General features: G+C 38.8%; 1 protein-coding gene across 1 annotated transcript in view; it reads left to right on the top strand.

Moving 5' to 3' along the window:
* The first annotated feature begins 3,736 nt into the window (after positions 1–3,736).
* Positions 3,737–26,486, top strand: part of LOC6648002 (irregular chiasm C-roughest protein) — a 74,963-nt gene continuing 52,213 nt past the window's right edge. The window contains 1 exon segment of the mRNA XM_023178369.2: positions 3,737–4,414. Coding sequence (XP_023034137.1) covers positions 4,252–4,414 — 163 coding nt within the window. The 5' untranslated portion in view covers positions 3,737–4,251.

Genomic DNA, 26,486 nt, shown 5'->3' on the forward strand with positions numbered 1-26,486 from the left:
GAAAGGCACACGGTAAAAGGGGTTTTGGTGGAAACTCTGTTTGAGAACAGAGACCAGAAGTTGCCGGAATTGGTGCTGGAACTGCTAAGAACCTTAAGGCGAAGTCCGTAAGCAAAATATGCACATTTCCACACTTAATAACAAAATATGTTAAACAAAATCATTTGATGTTTGAAGTAATTTCGCGCGTCACGGTCTTAACGAATACCCGGGGTATGGTGGTTGAGAGAGGATTGTGTGTGAGTGTGTGTGTGTACATATAACGTACGATGTACGTTGCCATGAGGTATAAAAATAAACACATGTTTACATGCAAATTACATAAAGCAAACGGCTGCTGTCTGGCAATGGCAAAGCGGCGAACGCAAATTATATGCTGCCTACTTTTAGGCCGCAACGGCATATCAAGTTTCAAAAGTAAATTGTATGGGGATTTTTCTTACATTTCTTATTTCCGCAGAAAAAGCCCCGAGTCCAGACAATGTCGCGTCATTGTCCGCCACTCTGTTTCCCCCGTTTGCTTATGCTTTGCATACACTTAAAGGATGTGTGTGTGTGTTGTGTTGTGTGTGTCTGTAGGTTTTGTAACAAAAAACCGCAACAGCCGTAACAGCGAAACATGTAAACAAACTCATTTAACTGATTTTCATGAAAAGAAAATGTGGCTCCTGGGCATGGGCTTAAAAAAAAAAAACGAAGAGAATGGCAAATGGGCATGAGCGGGTACATTATCATCATCTCGTTTACGTTTTTTTTTTTGTTCAACTCTTTCCAACAAAATGGCGTACTGCCTGGAGCCAGATTTACATGTCACTCGACTTAAGTTGGTACTGGACCTCACCACACCTCGAGTCCAGCCCGAGGACAAGTTAACTTGCCAGTTCTTGCTCTAGTTCTCGGTCCTGTCTCAAGTTGTGCACATAATCTTTGCATAATTTCCAACTCAGCATTTTCCTTTCCATTTTGTGGCTGGGAGTTGTGTTTTTTTTTTTTTTCCAACTTCTTGTTCGCTTTCGAACGTGCTAAGCGGCGAAAACGGCAAATGTCAGCAGAAAAGAAAAAAAAACCAAACAAGTTTGGGTTTCCCGTTTTTTTTTTTTTTTTTTGCTTGTATCTCATTCGTGGCGGGCTCACAGAAAAACGAGGAAAAAAGATGTATAAATAAAAAGGACCTTCAACAAATTGCCTGCTATCGGATGGTCATCTCTTCGGGCACTGCGAACCGAATTAGCACACACATTTAGTCTACATAATCGTGTATAAAAATGACGGAATTATGCAAGATTTTTTTATAGTCAACAGCAAGTAGTGGGAGCAGCAGCAGCAGCATTAAGTTAACAGGTCTCGTTTTCCAACAAGTTAATAACCAGCATCTTGAAATAAGAAATCAGAAGAGAAGTTCAGTTTTCGCTTTGATCTCAAAATCAAGTTCAATTTCACTTTGAAATTGGAGCAACAAAAGCGCAAAAGTTGAAGTGCACATATGTGTGAAATCAAAAAAGGATAATTGAGACATGTGAACAATATCCCTAAGTGCGCAAAACAATTCTCAAAGCAAAAGGTCGCACATCAAAGGTCACCTCCAACTCCTTACTCCTTTTGCTTATGCTTCAACCAGTCAACTTCATCATAGCCAGTTTTCTTCGTTGTTTCCATAACCAGATGAAAAGCAATTAACAAGAGTAAAAGCAAGAAAAACTGACTGGAGATGGTGGAAAATAAAAATATTAAATGCTCCAAAAGGGGTGCTTGGCAAATGGAAAGTACTAAACGAAAAGGAGAGAAACCAACCAGAAGGGAGGGTAAAAAAAAACGAAAAGAGTGTTTCACACACACGCACGACAAAGCAGAATAATAAATTTCAATTCAGACGACGAGGACATGACGTCTCTGCTTCACGTCGACGTGCATGTGTTGATAAGAAAACGTTGTGCGAGGTAGCTTTTCCAGGTTTCTCATTTCCATGCAGGTGGCTAGGCCAAGCCTTTGGGCTAGGGCCTACAAAAAGACAAAAAAAAAAGAATGGCTTATGCGAGTAGCAAATATAGAAAAAGCAAACGAGCAGACGAGTGAGGGAAAAAGTCGCGCATAAATGCCAAGTGGGTGCACACACACACATAGAACGAGTGCCATTGCCTGGTGAAAGGAAATGCGCAACGCAGCCCAAAGGTGTCAAGCGGAAAATAAAGCATAATAATGGTTGCAGCCTCGCACTTAGTGTGAGGGAGAACAAAAGGTTGACTGCGACCCGGCCAGGACACCACCGACAGGCTCATAGCCTAGACACACGTCACTCAACCAGTCCGTCACTCAGCCCGTCGACCTTCGGGAGTGCGTAAAAGATGATGCCATCTCCTTTTGCCACCTGACGCATTATCCGGTACCGGCTAAGTCATATATCCTGGCTAGGAGAGAAAAAAAAGAAAGAAAGGAAAAGTTGATCACAAAGCACGAGCGAAAAGTTTAACATAAAATGCAGAAATGAAAGCTAAACTGAACTAATAAATTATGAAAAATAAATATGAAGAGCGACGAAAGAAAACAGAGCTTCAAAGGAAATTTTAAATTAGTTACCCCCAGATTACATGAGTTTTGCATTTCAGGTCATAATAACCTTAAGCTTAGCCCTCCTCCCCCTTAAAGACTCCCCAGACAATTCACTCATCAGACTTTCGTCTTTTTTCTCTCTCTCTTTTTTTTGCAGATTCTGGCGAGGAGTATGTGAAGATGCCAAAGGCAAGGCCCAAACCCAAGCCCAAGAAAATCAAAACCAAAGCTATCCAGAACTGGGCCATGTTCTTTGGTACAGTAACAGCAAAAACTGATGGCCAACTGATTTGAGGAAAACGAACGCGCAACAATAACGTTAAGCGGAAAAGGCAAAGGAAAAAGTTATTTGAATTTGTGTCTAAGACAGAGGATATAGACACGAAGGGAAGAAGAGACGACAACCAAAAACAAATTGTGTACATATTTTGTTGTCCCTCGCTCTCTTTCATTGTGTGTGTGTTTGTTTCTGTTCGTGTAAATAAATGCAATACAAAAACGGGCAAACCGAAACAAAAGCAAAAACCAACACACAGAAATAACAAGAGAAAGAGAAATGGCAAAAAGTGCAGTTAAGCGTGGAAATTGCATTAAAAATTGAAAAAAGGAAACAACAAGCAACAAAAGAACCTGGCAAAAAGAATCGCCAGAGTTAACGAGCGCTAAAAAGCAACAAAAAGCATAACTGAAAAATAAAGAAATAAAAAACCAACCCGAAAAAAAAAGCCAGGCGAAAGGCAAAAAACAAAAGGAGTAAAAAGTTTTGATTGAAAATTTTCATTGTGCTTTCATTTGGCTGCAACGTTGCCAATTTGTTGCTCACCGCCTCCACGATTCGGATTCCTCTACATCCGCATCCGCATCCGCATCCGCATGCCGATCCCGTGCACCTTCTGGCCCCATCGTCTCGCCTTCTGTTCACCATTGACGGTTGACTGTGTAAATTTCTGATTAAAACACCACAAACAAAAAAAAAAAAAAAATCCGAAAAACTATCCCGAGGTGCAAAGTGAAATAATAAACAAATGCAGACAATATAGATAAAAAGAATAAAAACCGAAACGAGCAACAAAAATTATTGCAAATATATTTCATATACATATTGTAATTGTAACATTGGTTCTTGTAATTTGTTATATTTCAAAGTTGATTTCCATCAAACGATACTGTGCGAAATATATCAAATTTCCATCATTGATTTATTTATTCGTTGTCATGACAGTAATTCTTCATGCATTTTCCCATATATATTTTTTGTTAATGTTGTTTATACACATCCATAAGATCGGCAAGTGCGGCAATAGTCCGATATATTTGATGTGATTAAAAAAAAAAAAAAAGGAAAGATCGTAACACTAAAATTTTTGAATAATAAAATACATAAAATTTTGCCTGCTGCAACGGCTAAAACAACGTAAAGTGCAGTAGAAAGTGAGTTTATACCAAAAAAACAAAAAAGCGGGCAAAAACAAGAAATACTAAAATAGTGACAAGAATCGTGCCGTGCAATAAAAGTCAAGTGTGCGCCACTTAACGTCCACTTAGCGAGCCGGAGAGACACATAGACAGACAGACAGACGGAGAGACAGAGTCGAGTCGAGTCTAGTCGAGTCGTTGACAAAGTAACGCATTGTACGATAAGAACGAATAGAAGGAGGAGCAACACCAGCAGCAGCAGCCAAACGACTACCGATAAACGAGAAAATGAGCAGCTACAGCAACAACAAGAACAACAACAGAAGCAGCAGCGGCAGGAGCAGAAGCTGGTGGAACAGTGGGAGCAACAGCCGTAGGAGGAGCATCAACACGGCAAAGATAGCACAACTATTGCTCTTTATCAGCATCGCATTGGCATCATGCTTACCGGGTAAGTACCGAAGCTCACGAAAAATATGTATGTACACATCCTGGTTGGCCTCCTGTTTCCTGTGTCTTCCCTTTTTGGCTCTGACTTATCAGTTTGTTTTTCGTCTCCTTTGTCCCTGCCAACAGTGTTACTACTACGGCACAGCTTCTGGTCCAAAAACATAGAATTAATGCAAATATTTAACGTGCTTTTTATGGATTTGTCGTTGTCATGGATGGGTATGAGAATGGGTATGGGTATGGCTATGGGTAGCCTAGCTACATTTAGCCATCGTCATCATTATCATTGACATCCATATTATGGCGTAGTCATAATGTTGACAAGTGGGCGACGAAGGCTCCTCCACTTGACATGACTTATAAATGGCTTTCGATTAAGTTGTCACATTAGCATTAATCTCGATGTGGTGGGCGGTGGGCGCCCAACCAACCCAAGACGAACGAGCGACACCAAACAGAAGGAGCAGCAGCAGCTGCAGCCATTGAAGTTCAATCAAGTTGTCTGCTCCTTGTGCCATTCCATTCCATGCCATTACATCTCTTCTTGGCATTTCCAGAAGCGTGTTAATGAGCCGTACTTTGATGAGTCGGTCCCGACGTTATGACGTTTTGACAATGCACAGCGACTTCCTTGCGTTTGTCAGGTTAAGCATAGCTTGCCATACTTGAGGTGCACCAAGTCATCTGGGTCAGTTGTTGTTCTCTCTCTCCCTCTTGCCCATTAAGTCAAGTGGCTGTCATTTTGTCTTGCCTTGCTGCTCCTTTTGCTCCTCCTCCCTCTCAGCAATTAGATAACAAAAGGTCCATCAAAGTGCAACCCATAATTGAAATATAATTACGTACAAACTTACTAGATATTTCGTATGCACTAATGAATTCCTCTGAATATCCCCCATACATACCTACATACATATAAATATAAATATGTATAAATTAATTATTTCATTAAAATTTCATGGATTTTTGCATTGGTCGCTTATGAATTTTTAATGACTCATTCACCGGCTGAACAAGAATGTTCAATAAATATTTTTGCGTGTTATAAATAAATATGCATACATTGGATATTAATATCCATAAGAGAGAGACAGAGAGACAGAGAGAGAGAGAGAGAGAGAGTCGGTTGTGAGTCGAAAAGCATTCAACAAGCATAATCTATTTGTATCGGGTCCTGCATCAGACATTTACAAATACATATACCTACATATATAATCTGCATATTCGTAATTGTATTGCCTGTGTAATGCTGCTCCACATAATGCAATTATACGCTATCCTGAGAGGTATTAAATGAAAAAACAAACAAAAAAATAAAGGAAAAGGTTCAATCCCAAACCGGAAATCAATGTCATTGAGAAACAGTTTTTTTTTGTTTTTTCCAATTATAAGCCAATTTTTTTTAATTTGTTTTGTTTGTTTCAAATATGTAAATACAATTTTAACCACATTGTTATTAAAAGTTGATTTAAAGGCAATACTTTTAAGGGTCTTATGAATTAAGTGTCTAATCCGATTTAGGTCAGTGTTAAAAAAAAGGCAATCTTAATTATATTTTTGTCCATTCTAAGTCTAAATCTACATTCTACATACAATTAGTTATGTAAGCTGATCTATGAACTTAAAGGCCTTAGAGCACTTTTTACCTTCAAAAAGTTGTTGAAAATCCTAATTGATGTATGAATGAGAGAATTTGCTCATCAAACACGAAAAAACAACAAAAAGCATATAAAATCTTATCCCTTACATTTTCACATACATATGTGCTTAGTGACTATTCTTTTTTTAACATCTATAGTTTATATATGTATGTATGTAGCAACCAAGTTCACACGAGATTTACGTACATTGTGTGCCACACCCCGAAAATAAAATTGCTGAAATTTTTTGGTTCACTGATTTGTAAACATTTTTTGCATTTCCTGTCGAATAATATATTGGAAATAACTGCCAATTGCCTACCCCACCTTTTCAGTGTGTGTGTGAGTGTGTATGTATGTGCCCTCTCTTTAGTCAACGAAAAGAAAACAACAAAAAATAGAAACAATGACGGATTTTGGTGATAGTATGCTATTTGTATACCCTGTATACCTAGATAAAGGGTATATTATTTGCACCAAATATGTAGGCAGAAGTAGTTTAATTTCTTTTATGGTTAATATTAATATACTTTGATGAATTTATAATGACTTCTAAGATTATCTATGATTATCTATCTTTTTTTGTTATGTTGAATTTGGAAATAGTTTTCGGTAATGTGAAATTAATTTGCCAAATCTGTAGAGGCTAGAAATGTTTTCGCTACAAATCTATACAAATCGAATACAGCATATAAATAAAACATTTGGACTTTTATTATAAATGCTTTGAGAACTCATCGGTGGATGGAGCAACAACAACAAAAAAGTTGGGCTTTTTGTGACCCACTTGTCGTTTTATGGCAGTGCCAAAAATTGGTTTCAATAAAAATTTACGTTTCATAAAATTTATTATGTATGCAATACAATGGCCTTAAGGGCCAGCCACCCAGTCAGCCAAATGGACGTGCATGGCGAAAGTCGTAGACATCAAGTACGAGACGAGAAGGACAATGGAGACGACGGTCAAATCAAAGCAGAAATGACCAAAAAACAACAAGGAAATGAACAACTTTATATGCAGGATAATGGTCAGGCCATTATGATGGCGTCTCTTCCGCTAGCTATTCGAATGTCAGTGTGTGTGTATATGTGTGTGTGTGTGGATATGCGTATGTGTGTGTGTAGGCATAGAATTTGTTGAAACCAACTCAAAATTTATGACGTGTGTGCGTGTGTGGTGTAGCCGCATTTGATGAGCGATATGTTGAAACAATTCTCACACTTGCAACTATTTGGCTTTGCTTCTGGTTTTGACTTTATGGCCACATTTTAAAGTAATCAAAGTAAAAGTTTAAGCAACGCAACAAACCAAGCTGAAGATGATGATTTGCCAAAAGTTTTCTATTCAAAGTCAAATTTATGTTAAACATTAGGCAAACCCTATGAGATGGCAAAAAGGTTTAGAAAGCAAAACAGCATGAGTTTTCAATTTGAGAGATGCTCAATAATGAATCCGATATATATATATATATATAGATTACAAACAAGTGCATACATATATATGTATGTACCTTCACATACAAAATGTTCATTTCGTCTGAAACAATCGAAATTTAATATTTGCTAAGTGCTTGGCAACATTTTAAATTTATCCTCTTTGCACCCACAAATAAAATAAAAATTGTATAAAATAAATGAAACTTTCAATTTGATATTAAAATATGAAACTTGAACAAAAACTGTGCCAAACAACAAAAACCATGACCAAAACCTCTAATTAATATTCTAATATTGCATTTAAAACTAATTGCCACAACTAACAATTAAATGAAATATATATAATGATTGCCTGAAAATCCTGGAAAAATGGTGATATGATACTTTGATAAAATATAGAAAAAAAAAACACCTGTTAGTTGTCTAGGCAGCGATATATTCACTCTGCAGGGGTAAAACATGTTTAAAAATCAAAGATAAATAAAAATTTATTTCAAATTTCACACACGCCGCACACTCACACACACACAAACATAGTGTTATTGTCGTGTGTGAGGAGTGGTAGGTGGATTAGCAGGAAATATATATTGTTAGGCCCGGTTGTGAGCATAGGTAAACGCGTTGGCATGCGCCTAATTAAATTAAAAACGGAAATTCGAGCATGAGTCGGTGTCGGCTTTCAACTGAAAGAGAGCTTCCGGTTGGGCGTTGAGATGAGCACGTGTGCACCTTTTTTTCTGCCCCTGTTTTAATCCAAAAACAAACAAAGGTTGATAGCCCACCTGTGGGGGAGCTTAAGAAAGAAATTCAACCATCGATGCCAGGGCAAAGACAAAAGCATATTTTTCACAAACAACAGAAAAACAAAAAATTATGCAAAAATGTTTCAAACAAACAGCAGGCACACAACGGGGCACAAAAATGTGCTCGATAAAGGAGGGAGAAAGGGGTGATTAAGAATAAAGTAAAGGGTAACTGGCTCGTTATTTTGGGTATGTTAACAACAACTATAAATCCACATTGGTACTTATTTTGCTTATTCAAAAATAAGGCAATAATAAAACCAATCGGTTTGCATTTATTTGGTTGCCTTTTACTCGTTTTCTCTTTTAGACAACAATATCTGCTTTTCTCTTGTAGAGATTAAGAATTTCCTCAATTCCTCGTCAAAATGCAATGCTTTTTTGTTGTTTCTCGTTTTGCCATGGCCTGCAGCTTTCCTAATTCTGTGGCATGCAGCATGCTCAAGGACTTTTTGGTCATTCATTATGCATGCATTTTAAATTGTAAATTTCACTTCGAATTTGATGCAGCTCCTACTTTTGTGGTTGTTGTTAATGTTATTGCTGTAGAAGTTAAGAAAGCTCAGGACCAGGCTAAGACCTGCTGATGCTGCCTTATGAGCTTTACGATATTGTTGGAATTTTTTATGGCCTATTTTCAGAGTTCACCCAATTTTTTAGGTAGCTTCTTCTCAATGTCAGCTTTGTGTGTATAAATTTAATTGCCTGACAACAGCAAACACAATACATGATGACAGTCATCGAGTTGCAATAAATTTTGGCATACAAAATGTGCAAGTAATTTATGAACTTGACTTGTGTAATTAAAGACTTACACATTGTCTATTGGTCAATTTCGATTGTCTTTTGTTGGCAAACTTTTGCCAAGATTGTGATTATGATTATGACTCTTTTCGTTTGATGTCAATTTACAAAGTCTTCTTCTGTCTACTTAAATGACTCAATCCTTTTTGTGGGATAATTTGAGCAAATTAGTTGATACCGACGACTGATGGCAGACTTGAAACTGTTTTGCAAGTATTATGAGTAGGCAAAGCAAATTGAATTGCCACGACAACTGAGGATTGAAATGATGATGACGACCCACAGACTATGTAGTTTGTGGCGCTTGGTAACTTTTATGTGGCATAGATCAAAAACGCAAAGGGGTTTAGGATCAAATTGTGGTTGTTGTTGTTGTTTTCGTTGTTGTTGTTGTAGATGAAGATAATGGCCATTCAGGCAAATAGGCAAAAGAGTCAAAAGCGGCACACAAATATGTAGTAGACACGTTCCCATTGTTGCCAAGTGGCAACAAAGTCAAGCAAACAAAGACCCGGCCACCAGTCTGCTATCCCCACACACACACACACTTACAAACACCACACTAGCCAAGAGATAGAGACAGAAAGGGAGAGAAAGCTAAATCCTTTTGGGTCAAAAACTTTTGAAATACCTAATCCTCATGCATGGTAGGAAACATAGAAGCTGTAGCACTAGCTGAAGCAGCTTTAAGCCAGCAACACGCTGGCAGAGGCTTAGTTTCTCATGCGAATCTGATTATAAATAACATTTCTCTCCTTTTTTTTCTCCATTTTCTTCTTCGGGTTGGAAAAACGGTTTAATCTTGAACGGTTTGTCATAAGTCTGGTCTGCTTCTCGTGAGACATTTAAGCTGATTTTCCCGCTTTCAGCTAGCAATTGGCTCGGACTCATATGGTCTATTAATAGTTGATTGGAATGAGATGTGGAAAAGGCAGCCACAAATTGATTCTGACAGCAAATCCTTAAATAGAAAGTCATATGGCTCCAGCTCCAGCTCCGGTTATGACAGGCATCGTATGCCCTGGTTGGTTCACATAATGCTTCAATGCTTATTTAATGTAGGTCAAATGAATCTCTTTTAGCGCCAGGGAACAATGGACTAAGTGGTAAATCGTGTTTATGTCAATGTATTGTATTTTTCGAATTTCTTGTTTCCCGACAAGCAAGATTTCAGCTTTCTTTTTTTTTTTTTTTTTGAGTTTTTATGAGGCTCAAACAGAAAACATGGCTAAGCTTGATTGAAGGACACCTTTTTCTTTTTTGGTCGAAACTTTTTGCGGTTTGTAATTGAAAAAGATTTACTTCTGCTTGAATCTCTCAGATTACAAAATGAGGCGATTTGCATAGAAGGATTTTCGGCTGGTGTTAGGTTGTTACCTAACAAAGAAAATCAATTTCGTAACTTTTGTCCCAACTATTTGACTTTGAGGACGACCCCAAAATTTGGTGTGAATTGTTTGTATAGAAGAGTTTGATGTTGGCATGGTGCAGCAAGCCACATGAAAGTGCTGCTAGATAATTGAAACTGTTGTCCAACTTCTTTTCTGCCTTGGCATGACTGTGGCTGTGACTCCCTGGCCATGGTTGTGGTTCTGACTGACTGTATCTGTGCTATTCTGGTGTCCTGGTGGCCTGGTGGACAGTAAAAATTAACGACGCCATTTCATTTTTGGCCAAAGTTTGCTCTGCTGCCGAAGGGCCACAGATAAGACTGGTGGCCCGTGCCAGCAACAAAGTGGCTACAGGAATTGAGCTCGTAAACCAGCAAACGGAGCCAAATCGATATCGTGTCGCGTCACGTCAAACCGAAAGCATATAAATCACAAAATCTTGTAACAGTGGACAGCCAAGTTGACGTCGCTTAGGTAAGCCCTTGACCATTGGCAAACCGCAGGATCTACAACTCCAAAGGGCTTGTGTGTGTGTGAGTGTATGTGTATGTGTATGTGTATATGTGGCTATGTGGGTGTATCGTTTTTTGGCAGAGGTGGAGGCGGCGTCAAGTTATCAAATGATTTATTTACGACCCCGTTAGGCAAACAAACAAGCCAGCTTGGCGACTGATTCAGAGCTGAACGACGGCAGGGTATGATACAGTAAAGTGGGTTGGGGTAGTAGTGGGGGGGTTAGGGTTGGGGAGGATCACATGATGGGGGTTGGGGTACGACAATTTGCCAAGTTGTCGTAGAAGGCAAGCACTACTGATTGTGAGACACAGAGACACAAGTTCAAAACTGTTGAACCCAAAACCCCCTTGAGTTCAACGCCAACTTGAAGGCCACAGAGACCACACATTTGGCCAGGCGACAGGCAGGACAAGTAACAAGAATTATGGCCCAAAGGCGTATGTCTTGTCTCTGGCCAAAAGTTCTGTTCAACGCTCTCCTCCCTCTTTCTCTCTCTCTCTCTATCGCACTTCTTTATCTCTTAAAGTGGCCAATTTCTATAGATAGATTTAAAGTCAACTTCAATTTATTAATAAACATGTCAAATGTTTGCCATATCAAAATGGAAATTGATAGCAAACTCGTCAATATTGTCCATTTGATGTTGAAGCAGATGTTGTCCAATGGAAAGAAATATTTCTGAAATGAAATTTAATCATTTTAAAAGCCCATTCAGAATGGACACAAAAGCAAACAATTGTTGCTGCCTGTCCCACTCACACACACAGATACAAACACATATAAACCCACCCATTCACTCTCATTTTGGGCTGTGAGTCGTGCTCTAAAAAGTATGCTACGGAAAATTTTCTAAATTGACATTCGTCTCAAATCTCAACCATTCACTTCATCCGCATATTATATGAGAAATGTACATAAATTAAGAGTCTCTTTCGCTGGGTTTTCACCATCCCACATTAATTCATTTACCTGCTGTGCTCTCGTGAGTGAGTAGAGAGCGGCTTCTCGGCTGTGTGCCGTGAGTACCTCAAATTGAAAAAGTAATTCTCAAAGCTCGACAACGTTTTAAGCTGCTTCAGTGCCTTCACTGGCGCAATTTTCAGCAGAAACCACAGAAATTTATGTTTTTAGTGCAATAAGCAAGAAGACCGACCTGATGTAGGGATCTAGCTGCGAGGCAGCGAGCAAATGCGAATCGAGCGCGCGCGCACATACAATAATTTTCAATTTAAAGGTAATTTTAACCCACACACACTCACATGAGACTTGCTTGTATTGGAGGGACAAAACAGGCTCCGGCAACAGCAGCCAACAGCATTTTGGTCATAATTTAACTTACAACAACATTCAATACCAGGAGAAAGAGAGAGAGGGAGAGAGAAGCAGAGTGAGTGAGGGGGACAAACGTAGGCAGAGTCAGGTGAATTACATTACCCCATCGTCTATTCTTTACCCTTCAGTCTCTTCCCTTACACATGCTGCTTTCTATGTGCGCAGCTAAAGTGGATTTAGCCATAAAATGGCAATGTGCCACGACGACGATGACGGCAACGAACTAAAAAAAAGCACAACAAAGTTAAATGCAGTTGATGTTTTTTGTTGTTGTTGTTGTTTTTGTTTTCACTCAAATAGCCAGCAGTCAGTGTGGTCAGACCCCAGATACTGGGCTTACCAGTTTGAGGTTGTTCCCTTGCGCCCCCCTTCACTTGGTTTTGCCATAGAGATTTTCAAGCAACCGCAATTCATATTTCATATTGCTTATGGCCATAAAAGGCAGCAGCAGAAGCAGCAACAGCAACGAAGTAAATGCCAAGAATAGTATAAGAAAATGACGCAAGAAGGCCCTGGGACGCCTTCACCTTAACCTGACTTCACTTGACTTTTACAGCGTTTTTGCCGTGCTGTTGCCTTTGCCGTTACGTATACGCCACGTTTCGCCACGCGACTTTGGGCTGGTGCAAAGTGTTTGCAAAGTAATTTCCGTTTCCTGCTTAGCTTCAAGTGGCAGGCAAGGACCCCCCGGAGTAGCTGTAGCTACCTACATACATATGCAAATATATGTATGTATGTACACGTATGTATGTATGTATGTATAGAACCAAAGGCGTTCATTAAGTTGCCAAACATTTCAACGACATGCAAAAACAAGATATGAACAGGCCGATGAATTCATGTAGTTGTCACCCATGACTAACTAAGCGAAACAAATGCACAACATGACAGAACTTGTTAGTTAGCCCAAGGATACTTGAAAATATGAAACTAAAATTCGCGTGCTAGAAAACAACATTCACAATCAACAACAAGCTTAGATTTATAATTATTGGTATGAAAGTTGCTTCTGATCGAAAACAATGGGAAAAACTTAAAGCTTTAAATTTTCAATATTCTTTTATTGAAATTTTTTTATGTTTCTTATTTAAAAATCATTGAGTAGCAAATCATCATATAAGTACCCATACATATATTTTTTCAACCAACTTTTAGTCCATTTCAATTTGAAAATGTGAAGAAAATTCTATGGCAAAATATTTTTATCGTTTGGCAATTTTCTTTTTTACACTACCAAAGTAAAGTTTGTTCTTCTTTTAGCCCAAATCAATAGTGGCAGTGCCCCAAAAAATACACACACATATGTAGCTCCAAATGGGGCCGGCAAGCTTTGAGGTATTTTCATAGGCTTCCCATTTGGGAGTAGCACACGCTCCCATAGAGCTCCGCATAGTGCAAATGGCCAATGTGCAATGGAGCTTAAAGCTTGAAAAACTGCACTCAGGCATGAGGCAAAGCTGAAAATCACTAAAAAAAAAAAGAAAAGGAAGAAAAATATGGGAAAAAGAAATACATAAAAAACATTTCTTGCAAACGATACACAGAGCCTTTGACGAGAGTTGCCTTTGGCCCGTTAAGGGTAAGAGAAAGCTAATCAAAACTGAATCAGCAAAAATCAAAAAGTCATTTGACGCAAGTTTTCCTCTATATGGGGGAAAAAAGGAGCCATGCGAACACAAAAAGTAGCAAAAAAAAAAAAAGTCGACAAAAGTTATCGTTATAGTTATTGGAAAGTCGAAAGATTTCACGTGTCGATTATGCAATTACTCGAGTGTTTTACCACCTGTCCCCCTCGAAAACCAGAAAATACAATCAGCTAACCGAAAAAAAAGAAATGCCAATAATAAAGCAAAACCTGAATGTGTCAGTGGCAGTTAAAATTGCTAGCATTGAGTTAATTTGATTATGCGGCCAAACAAAAGTAATCATAATAATCCGAAAATCATAATGGAAACGGAAAAGCAAACAACAACTACCGACAACAACCAACAACAACCAACAGCAATAATAACATGAAAACAAAAAACCATTAACTCATAACTATTAACAACTACAGAAGCGGCACAGAACAACTCGTAAACAACAACGAAAGTTATAATGGACACATGTACAGGAGAACGAACACGAACACATACGAGACTACAAAACCGCATTACACACACACACAGACACAGATACTTACACACACACACACACACACGGCAGGCCGACGCTGACACCCACAGGCTCATTATCCTTTTTAATAAAGCTTATCAATGGCGGGACATGCGAGCTGCCAGCAACAGCAGTAGCAAACCATAGCCAGGGCAGAGTAGCCAATTATCCCCACAAACTATCCTGGCTGGCCATGGGTCCAGTCTGATTCGATACCAAGCCCCACCCCACCCCACCGCACCTTCGCTGCTGCCCTACTCCGACAAACAGCTTCTCACTGCTGACAAAAACAGGCAACATGACAACAACAACAACAAAAAGGACAACAGCAAGGACAACGATGAGAACGACAAACAGTAAATTTAAAGGTAATTTATTATAGCGACACCTGTAATTACCATGAACCATAAAATAATACACATGTACATATATAAATATGCGTAGTATACACACACACGCAAGTAGATGTATATATGTATGTCCAGTTGTATGCGGTCCCAAGATTAATTGTGCAATGAGCTGGCAGCTATATGGGCCAGCCAAACTCTATGCCAACTCTTGCTGCTTGCCAACTTAATCAGCCATCCGCTTTAACATGAACAAATTAAATATGAAATGTTACCTTTAATTGCGTGGGCCAAAGTGAGTCAAGTTTTGTTGTTTCTTTTTTTTTTTGCTATTTTCAAGTTGTAGTATTTTATTCTGGGGTTATGGTTTCACTTCATACACTTGTGTGTGTATGAGTCTGTGTGTGTGTCGGTGTGTCCTTACCCCGGGCAGCACTTTTAATCTTGTTGCCCTGCACACGAAAAAACAAAAGAAGCGCACACAGCACGCACTCACATATTTTATATTTATGCTCATGTTTTTGTCTGTCTAAACTGACTGACTGCTGGAGCCAGTCCTTTTTGCCTCCCATCTACTGTGATGACTTAAAGGTATGTTGCGGTTGTCGGTGGGGCATAAAACTACAACAAACTAACATACCAAAACTCGGTTACACTCAGAAAAATCAAAATTCATTGTTCAAAATGTTTAATAGAAGAAAGATGCTTACAAATGACCAAAACTTAATAAAGGATTTGACTTATTAGATAACTTCTTATAAGTCAAATGTTTCTTTTAATAATCCTCCCTAAAATTATGAACTCTCAAGTCCCTAATAAAGGAAAAAAGTTAGAGAAAATTGGGAAAAGCAAAAACCTTTCTTTTAAATACATTTTTCGTGTTTAATTCAAATGAAATAGGTTTCAATTTTGATTAAAATTTTTAATATGTTGAACCATTTTCCAAGTGCATTGCAACTAATACCCATAAGAAAGGAGAGACAGAGATATATAGTAAAAGAGAAGACAACATTTTCCATCGCACAATACGTTTATTCTTACACACTTTCCCTCTATCCTTGTCCACTGTGCCCCGTTCCTACTGTTGATTGATGTGCTTTTGGTTTGGCTTGGCGCGCTTTCTCATTTTATTGCTCAACGCTGTTTTGTTTTGTTTCGTTTTGTCCTTTGTTGAACTGAACTGGCAAACCATGAGTCCTGTATACAACAACATGCTTCCTGCGCGCCTTCCCTGATGTGTGCGAGTGTGTAATCGCATACGTCAGAATTATGTTCTTTTTATTTTGATATGATATGTCATGCTGACATCACATTCCCCATATTCATATCCATATCCTCGAGCTAAGCTTTTGAGGGAAATCTCTTAAATTTTGAATTGATATCCCCAAAAGTTATTTAAAGTGAGAAATGCTTGTTTTGTGATGACGTGGAGGGTTATGGGATGGGAGGCTTTATACGAAAAGGTGTCAGTGAGATATGTCTGCGTCGGTAAGTCACACATTCATATGCATATATCATACATGCAGACATATCTTTTTAATTACACTAAAACGTGCCGCTGTCCCGAATGGAGGTCACTTGGGCTAACGAACGGGCCATCTCCTTCTATAGTCGTCTAACAGCCATCCGTCATAGACGCACACACACACACACACACAAACACACAGAAGAGAGATACACACTGAGTTTGCCTGTAAAGACTACTGACACACTAATCCGATTAGTTCAACTGACATTTTCTGCTGGCAAAGTGCAACGTAACACAGTGTGAGAAGAGCCAAGCCCCATCTCCTTGTCTCCCTCTTCTTTTCTCCTCCTCCTCCTCCTGCTCAGGCCTGCTCAGCTCATTCATTCGGTTTATTCAAATACGACAAGTCGCAAAATAAAACACAAAAAAATGAAATAATTAAAAACAACGAAAAAGCATGGAAGCATACAAATAAATGGTATCCCTCTCACCAAGTAAAAGACGGGTTTTCTCTTTTTGTATGCCAGTTAACCAAAATGGGCCAACATATAAACTCAATTTGGATACATTTTTATATCTTTTTTTTACTTGTATGCTTGGTATACCCTGCATATGTGGTAAAAAGGGTATATAAGGATATAGTCTGCCGATTTACAAAAGTGGGAAACCAATGCCTTGTAAATTGGAATTTATCTATAGTAATTTTAAATAATGTAACATTCTCACATAAGAAAAGTTTAATTTATAGCATACTTTTCAGCACTCAAGGCAGAAAAGAAGAAAACTCTAATGATTTAAGTATTTCTCTATAGCTGTGCTTAATGTCTTTAATTTGGACAGGATATTTTGATATCGTCACCTCAACTTAACGTTGGCAAATGATGTTTGTTAACGGGTTAGCCAATTTTCTTAAGTAACAAGTGACGCCTTTTTAAGATGCAAGCACAGCAAGAACTTGAGTCCTTCGCTTCCCTTGTCACTAGTCACTTTTATTAGCGTACTTAAAATCTGCCCGTCATTTTTATCACATAATATTTTATTTTAACGGCAATAAAGCGTAATTTAATGAGCCCATAAAACGAAAATACATTAGAAGCCACATTGTTGTTGGCTCTTTTGCTGTCTACCTGCAACGTCGGACCATCTGTCAGCCTCCGTTTTGATGCCAAATTAAATGTATTGAAGCTGCCGCCGAGATTTGTGCCTCCTCTTTGTTGTGCCTGTCATCCCTGGGTTGCCTTGTGTTTTGGGGGGAATGGAAAGTATTTATTTGGCCATGGTTTCGTCTTTATGTGGATGTCATTTATACTTATGTATCGCACACTTTATTTATTATAACTATGGGTAAATAAAAAGAAACAAGAGTCATATACTACAGACATATGCTTGGCATATTTTCCTTGAAAGTTTTAGTCTTCGTGCCAGGCAATTTTGCTGCTGACTTCGCCTATTTATTCGCTGTCTTCTTTACATGGCATGACATTGACTTTTATTTAAATGATTTCCATTGCCTCTATATAGTCCTTAGTTGCATTGGGTGGTGGTGGTGGGGACGGATGGGTATCCTTGAATGGCAATAGACTGCCATCTGGCATTGACTCTGGCGCTGCCTTTCAGCTGTTTTTTTTTCGCCTGGCAGCCCATTGTCGACTGCGACGTTGTCTTGAATGCAACTTGTAATAAATATTGCAGGAGCTTGCCTTCCAGCCCCACCCAACTAACAACTCTTCCTTGCCTCCCTCTCCACATGACGCTTAGACTGCTAAGTTTTGCTCCTTCGTTCGCTCTTTCTTGGCTCGTTCATTCAAATACTATAAATATTTGTTAGCCGTTTACTTTTGGCATTGTCGATTTGTGATATTTGTTGGAAAATATTATCATAGGGGGATTTGCATTTGCCTGACTCTCACTTATTCATTCTCATTCTGTCTCTCTCTATCTCTCTCTATTTCGGTCTTCTTGGCCCATTGTTGCCAAGTAAATTGATGACATAAATAAGCACATGCACATCGTACTGGCAGCCTTTATGTATTCTGTACACTTGCAATGAATTCCTATTAATTACAACGATAAGAGGGTCACTAAGAGGAACTAGAGTGGTCATTTTGGGGGGAGGTGGTTTTATAATGAACATGACAGTAATTTCAATATGGCAGATATACATTTTGGACAAATGCAAAATCGATTGCACTTCCAATATTACCGTGTCTGTGTGTGCGTGTGTGTGTGTGTGTGTGTGTGCGGGTACTATTACTATTCAGGAATACCAGGCTCTACAGTAAAGCAGCAGGACATCCATTAGTGTATACTCATTTGTCATTTGTGTTATAGTTACACATGTACAATTGGAATGTGACCATTCTGGAATTTCTAAAATACATTTTTAATTAACCCGAATATTGAAAAACTTATAAAATAGCTGCAACAACAGAGGCAACTGAAATGCCATGAGGCCTAAATAATTTACTGAAAACACAAATTTGGCAAACAAGCAACCAGCCAGCCAGCTTTTGAGTGTGTGTGCGTGTGTGTGAGTGTGTGAGTGCGTGTGGGTATATGGATAGATCGTTGGCCTTGTTTGTTCAACGCATTTACACATCAAATGATTCGAGGCCATTCGGCAACAACAGCATACAACATTGTTATTATGCAATTACAATTGCACCAGCAGCAGCAGCAGGCAGTCAAAAGTTAATGCACAACTTGATTATTAAAATATTTTTGGATACGCAGGACCAACAGAGAGAGAGGGAGTGAGCGAGGGAGACCAGTTGGCGTTAAGTAAACAACTACTGCGAATGAAGGCAGGTTGACAGCAAGGGAGAGGTCAACTATGACAATGTGCGTGCCTCTTATGTGTACATTTCGTATAACAAATCATGTACAAACAATGTCACAACAACACCTACATATAACCATTTACCTGACCACCCATCGAGCTACCTAAAGTCTACCTTCCTATCTGCTGCTGGCCCATCGTATTCACAAACACACAAATACACATACATATAGGATGTATATGAGTAAAGTGGTTGGGAGTGTGGGTGGGTGGGCGCGCCTGTGCGTTGAGCCGGAAGCACATGACGCAGGCCGGATTCAGCAGCCAGGTTCTGGCCATGTTAAAAGTCGAGCAAACAAATATTTGCACATTGGCTATGGCTCTGTGTTTAGGAAGCAGGCAGTCAGTCGGAAATCGCCGCTAAATGTAGACAAAAACAAAACCTACAAAAAAAAAAACAGGAACTCCTAGGCAAAAAAAACGACGTCAACAACAACAACTTTACCAATTAACCAGAAACCACTTAAAACCCAAAAACGCCCCCAAGCAAATCAGTCCTTGTCTGTCGCGTCAATTGCCAATTCTCTTAACAATTAACTCAAAAACCACACGCGTACATATTCTATTCAATTCTATTAGCCAATTCGTGACAGTCCGATGTGTTAGTGTTTGGGGCCACAATTTGTAATGTTGTTCTTTGCCCTTTGAAACTCATAAACAATTTAAAATGTCATATATTGCGTATACGTAATGAAAGAAGGCGGCGCAAATTAAACGAGGGAGCAAGAAGAAAATTATTTAAGTAGAGAGCCAAAAAACAAAAACAAAACAAAAATAAAACCAAAAACCAACCAAACCAAGCAAACTCAAAAGAAACAAGCCATAAACAAGGCCAACACACACACACACACAAACATCCTTAAGTTTACGAGCATTCAGAGAGTGAGAGATGAGGGAGAGCAAAGAAGGTTATTTTTACGGCACCCACGGCGTATGAATGACATGTATGCGCGTGTGTTGGTTAAATGTGTTTGAGTGTGTGTGCCGCCCACTGTGTGTAAGTGTGCGTGTATGTGAGAGAGAATGTATGTGGTATCAGTGGCCAAGTAATTAAGCAAAGTAGAATTTCGTACCATTAAGTAATTTCACTTCATTCATTGACTAACTGGCCCACTGACTAAACGACTGACTCGTCCAACAACTGAATTAACAACAGTGTAATAAAACGAAAGTTTTCCAAAACTTTACAACTCTATTCAAGAATAAAATAATAATTGCTACCTAGAATTGCATATATATAAGGTTAACTAACGACGCATTAAAAATTAAATTATTCATTAAAAATTATAAAACAGATCAAGAAAGATTTACAATAGGGCAATGGGCCGATAAGGCTTATATTACCCTAAGATATACTTAGTAAAAGTTACTACCTTTCTTAACTAACTTCTCCAACTTCTTTAGTTTGCAATTTTGTCTGCCATTTTGCCATATATTCAATGCAGTGTGCCATGTTTTTGTTTTGGTGCTGGTGCTGTTTGTAGTTCCCCTTTAATTTATCGCCGAGCAAATGGACTTGCTGACCAGTCCGAGTCCAAGGCATTAACTTCATATGTGCCAGTGTGAATGTAAATATATACAGGTTTCTATCTCTCTGTGTGTGTGTGTATAATGTGTAATCTCATTTACGTTTTCGTTTCTGTTTTTGTACACACACAAGTATTAAAAAAGGATTTCTATGTGTTCACCTTTTTGGTATTTTTTCTTGGTCTTTCTTTTCTATTCTCACCTGCTGTCTACAAAATGTCAGCCGTAAAGTAAGCTACAGTAGGTCTGATTCAGTTTATGGTCGATTAAGTCAGTAAGTAAATTTTAATGCAATTCCGTTTTAGCCACATTAATGGTGCAAAAGCCGCTCAAAGCATCCCCATCGATATGCATTCAAATGATGGTCTAATTTGCAAAGAGAATGGCAAGTACATAAACGAAGAAAGTCTCTACGTAAGCGAAACACAGTTGAAAGAGCCATTTTTGGTCTTCATTTTTCTGTGCTATTCTTTGTTATACGTACGTACCAACTCGGAAAGTTCCGATGCCACAGACAATTGGCCAAATGCCATGACCAAGTTTAGGGGACACCAACTGAAAAGTAAAGTGAGACAAAAACACAAAAATGGTTTGGCAAACAGGGCCGCAACCGCCAGTTGGTATCTGGTAACTGAATAGAGAGAGAGAGAGAGAGAGAGAGAGAGAGGGAGAGAGCGAGAGAAGTAGAGTGAGAGATTCCCAATGTAAATGTGGAAACAACAGACATGCTGACAGTTGGTCCTGGGGATAGTCCTGGTTGTGGTTCACTTCCTCTCTTTCTGTCTCACTTTGTGGTTGCTGGATTAGCCAAGTAGCCGGTCGTGTGAATTCAAAGTAGTTCATGTTGATCAGTGTTTTGATTTTAGCCTACAAATTGCCGACAAGTGACAAACAAAGAATGTAAAAACACAGATACACACACTGATACAAATCGCATTAATAATGATGCAGCAGCTGGCAACAAATTCGAATTTATAGCCACACACACACACACACACACAACGGTCATTTACATAAATTTCAGCATAAAATAACAATTTCCGTACATAATCGAATACATAAATTAAATTCCATTTGTGAAAAGTTGCCAGAGCGAAACTGCTTCAAATGCAAAAATTAATTTTATTAAAATTACATAATATTCTACCCTCAATCCGGATGCCTGATCCCTGACTCCTGACTCCATGACAAATGGCAAATGTCATAAGTCAGCATAAAAATAGAAAATCAAATCAAATTATATATAAATCAGAAAACAAGAAAACTGCAGCAAGACAACACACAACATACATTTGACAAACATGCAATACTATAATGGGATGAGTTCTGGAGCCGAATCGAATCCAGATAACCGACATTCCTATGTGAACATTCTGTAATGTTCATTCGTATTTTGTTGTACTCTGATTTAGTATAAAAGGCTTAAGAAACTCTAGTTTAATAATCGACAAGGACTTTAAAATAATTCTAACTATATTTTCAAATCCTTAACCTTCACTTAATATTTTAAGTGGTATCAAGCTATCATAATTTTGGCAAGAGTATAGAAATTTCGTTTAACCTGGTCATCTTTGGTGCAAGGACAAAAACTTTTTGAGGGCTGGCCACAGACCAATTGGAAATTGTGCCAACATGCTGCAAGAATGTGCGGGGGATGGTGCTTGGTAGAAAACTACAATATGTATGTACAACAAAAACTGTCATACATTTCAAATGTTTTTCAATAAAACTTTTTCTTAGTGCAATTGTCTTTTTGCCGCTGGCACACTCTACTCTGCTCCACTCACTTTTTTTTTGCCCCTCTTGTTGTGGCACCTAACAAGATGCTCAAGTGCAGCAGTACAAAGTGTCGTATGCTCCGCCTTCTTGCTCAGCTGTGATCCTGACTCCGAACACTGCTTTTACCTTCTTCTTTCTCTATCTCTCTCTCTTTGGCTCTGCAATGTCTGTTCAATTGTTTTGCACTTAAGGGGCAATTTATCACACAGCTGAGAAAAGGAAACGAAATAACGCGACTCCTTAAAATGGATTTTCGTGCCAGTGTCTGAGTTTGAGTAGCACACAAGTGCATAATCCTTTTAAATACATACACACAAAACAACGACAATGACTACACAACGATATGTTATTCTATTTCTCTGTTTCAAGTTCGTTTCTCTTTCCGTTGACACAAGACACAAACACATTTTGGCCTGGCTGCTTTTAAGGCAAAAAGAAAATCAGAACAATCAATTGAAATTAACATTTAATTAGACGTATAAATATCAGCGTAATCTTGGACAGTCCCTAGACCCGAAGACCATTAAAAGCATTTTACGCCAAGAACATAAATATTTTTATGACAGAATGTAGCAGAGCGGAACAATAGAACATAAAACAACAAATGGAATTGCCTAGACAAACAATAACAAGAAGCGACGAGTGGGAGTTGTTGGAGTTTTGGGTCAAGGAGTGAGTAAGCCAATAAAAGGCAGTTAAGTGTCAAAAGCGGACATTTAAAACTTGACAATGGCCAAGCGAAGCGATAAGTAATTAAAAGAAGAACGAGCCAAAAGACTACGTATATCCAAGGACTAACAAGCGACCAATGCGAAATCATCAAAGTGTATATGAAAAAGGCAACATCAGGACCACAAAGTGCTAAAGTATGAAGTCACTGAAAAGACTTGATACAACAACTACTACTCGTTCTACTCTCTTGCTGCTGCTCCTGTTGCTAAATAAAACATAAAAAGTATGTGACAAAATGACACACACGCACTTTTCCTTCCCCTAGTCAGTGTCGACGACGTCGTCATCGAAGAGAAGATGGCGGCAACCCACTAAAAATGTCAAGAAAATAAAAATAATAAAAACAAAATGTGACACAAAAATTCATATAAAAATTGTACTAAACGAGAAGCCAGCAAAAGGCGCGCGAATGCCCATAAAAACAGTAGAAAAACGTGAGATGATAGAGCGCCACTGTGGTCGTCTGCACCCCCCACCACACCCAGGTCAGGGGGGAGGAAAATGTGAATTGCTCCCCCTAGGGCAAACCTTTAACAAAGTGCCGCTTGCTAGAAAAGAAGAGGGTTAGAAGAGAGGAGACAGCGAGTTAAACTAGGTGAAAGCCGCACAAAACGACGTCGTTGACAAAGGCAGAGGCAGCATACATAGTTAGGAGATACAGAAAGAAAAGTGGAGAGAGTAGCACCGAGAAAAAAGGAGGCGGAACGAAAAGGTATCCCTAAAAATGCCAAAAAGTGAAGCCATGTGTGTGTGTGAGAGAGTGTTTGGGTTTTGGTGGGGTGTTGAGGTGGATGTCTTTTATGTGCTGTGCAGCCATTTGTAGTTCGTAGTTACAAAATATATATGTCCCCGTTATCACTTTGTGCCCTGCTCTCTCATAAGCAACCGAAAAAAACCATAAAATATGATTTTATGATCTGCCTTGCCCATTTGCCTTTGCCTCTTGTTCTTGGCCAACAACTCTTTTCATTTTATTCCTCTAAAGTCTAAGCCCACTCAGTTAATTTATGTGAAAACAAACACAAAAAACAAAAATTCCCATTTGTTGCAATAAGTTGTGCACATGAGTTGTAAATCTGATTTGTTTTTTCTTCTCTTCTTTTCTATATCGTTACAGGTATGTACCATCTAGTTAACTACTACTACTACTACTAAAACAAAATACCAACGTCAAGAAATGAAGATCCCGGCTTAAGACAAGTGTGAGCTTACACGTAAATTTGTTTTGCCTCAACCAACTGCTGCACAAGTTAAGAGTGCAAAAAAAAAAAGAAAAAAACTAGAATAGAAATTTATTTTACATTCGCTTCACTACGTGAGCAATTTTTCAGACTGCTGCTGGGAGTGGGAGTGTTAACAGAAAGTGAAGAAGTGCACTCGCTTCCTTTTGCCATAAGCATTTGCACAACTCTCAAGTGGAGCCTGGGTGCACTTAGAGAGGATTTTCGTTTTTGGAATCATTGTTATTGTTGTAGTCCTGTTTTTCTTTACCTAACAACCAATAGTAGTTCCCTTGCTATTTTTTCTGTCCCATGTTTTGTACCTCTATCAATGAAAAGAAAGATAAATGTTACCCACTCTCTCTATAAATTGACAGATGTTTCGTTTCTAAAGTGTGGGAAAATCGACACACATTCAATAAGTTTTAATCATTTTCTTCTTATGTTTAATGAAAATCAATTTTGTCGAAGGATGTTTTCTCTAAAGTTCCTAGTTTCTGTTTGGTTAACGACTTTCGGGTTGTATTTTTTTCTAGGGAACACGGTGCGTATGAGCATCTTAATTGGCATTCAGCATAATTTGAGAATTTTCAATAACTCAAATTCATTGAAATTCATTGCCATTGTATTTGCAAGAGGCCACAGCACCACATGGCCCAAACCACAACTCATATTGCCAATCAAAAGTCAATGCTATAAGCTTTCAATTGTTTGTTGCAACACATACGCACAACACACACATAAATATCATTTGTATTCGTTTTTACAACATTCTCGCATTTCGTTTTTCTATTTTTTTTTATACCCTTGCAAAAAGGGTATATTAATTTTGGTCAGAAGTGTGCAACGCATAGAAGGAAGCATTTCCGACCATATAAAGTATATATATTCTTGATCAGCACGACGAGACGAGTTCAAATCGCCATGTCCGTCCGTCCGTCCGTCCGTCCGTCCGTCCGTCCGTCTGTCCGTCCGTCTGGATCAACGCAAACTCCTCCTAGACCGTAAGAGCTACAGAGCTGAAATTTTGCATGTAGGCTTGTATATACTGCAGGCGTTGTATATCTCGGATTCAGCCGGATCGGATCACTATATCATATAGCTCCCATACAAATTGCAAAGTCACGAACAGTGACTTTTCTCAATAACTTCGTTATTTTCTGAGCTATTGTCGTGAAATTTAATAGTGGTGAGTTAATTACACATATAAACGACTATGCCAAATTTGATCAAGATCGGGTGACTATATCATATAGCTCCCATAGGAACGATCTTTCGAAAACAGTGACTTTTGTCAATAACTTCGTTACTTTTGACGCGATTGCTTTCAAATTAAACATTTGTTAGTTTAATATATCTGTTAATGACTGTGCCGAATTTGATAAAGATCGGGTTACTATATCATATACATAGCTCCCATAGGAACGATCAGTGCAAAACAGTGAGTCAGATCAATATCTTCGTTATTTCCTATACTAAGATTGTAGGCCGTTCTTTCGCAATATTAGCCTTTTTAGCTTGAACGTTTTTCTACTTTAATGGCTATAGGTAAGGAAAGAGTTACCATAAAAGTTGCAAGGGTATACAAACTTTGACGCGGTCGAAGTTAGCCCCGGCCCTCTGGTTTCTTTTATTATTTGTTTCTTATATTTCACTTTACTGATTTTTCCAATCATTTTCACGAATACGCGACCAAGAACAATGCCAGGGCCGCCGCCTTCCATGTAGTCGTCGCCCGACTCAGTGCAAACAAATGCGCATAAAAATCCATTATTTTAGCAAACACACACACACACACACACTCGTAGACATGCATGTGTTGTTGTTGGCATGTGATGGCGAAGGGGGAGGATGGGGCCGTGGATCCCAGCACAATGGCAATGTGCAACAGCGAACCGGGTGGATAGGATAGAAGAGGAGGGATAGCACAAAATAAATATAAAAGCGTTGAAACGAAAACATTTTGGTACAATATAAAAATTGCAAAAAAAGCGGAACAGAATGAAGCACAACCAAAAGGGGTGTTGGAGGGAGGGGTGGTGGAGCTGGGAATTGTGGGGGTGGTGGTGGAATATGGGGGCAGTTGA

The sequence above is a fragment of the Drosophila willistoni genome, chromosome 3R, assembly GCF_018902025.1.
Source record: "Drosophila willistoni isolate 14030-0811.24 chromosome 3R, UCI_dwil_1.1, whole genome shotgun sequence".
Lineage (NCBI taxonomy): Eukaryota > Metazoa > Arthropoda > Insecta > Diptera > Drosophilidae > Drosophila > Drosophila willistoni.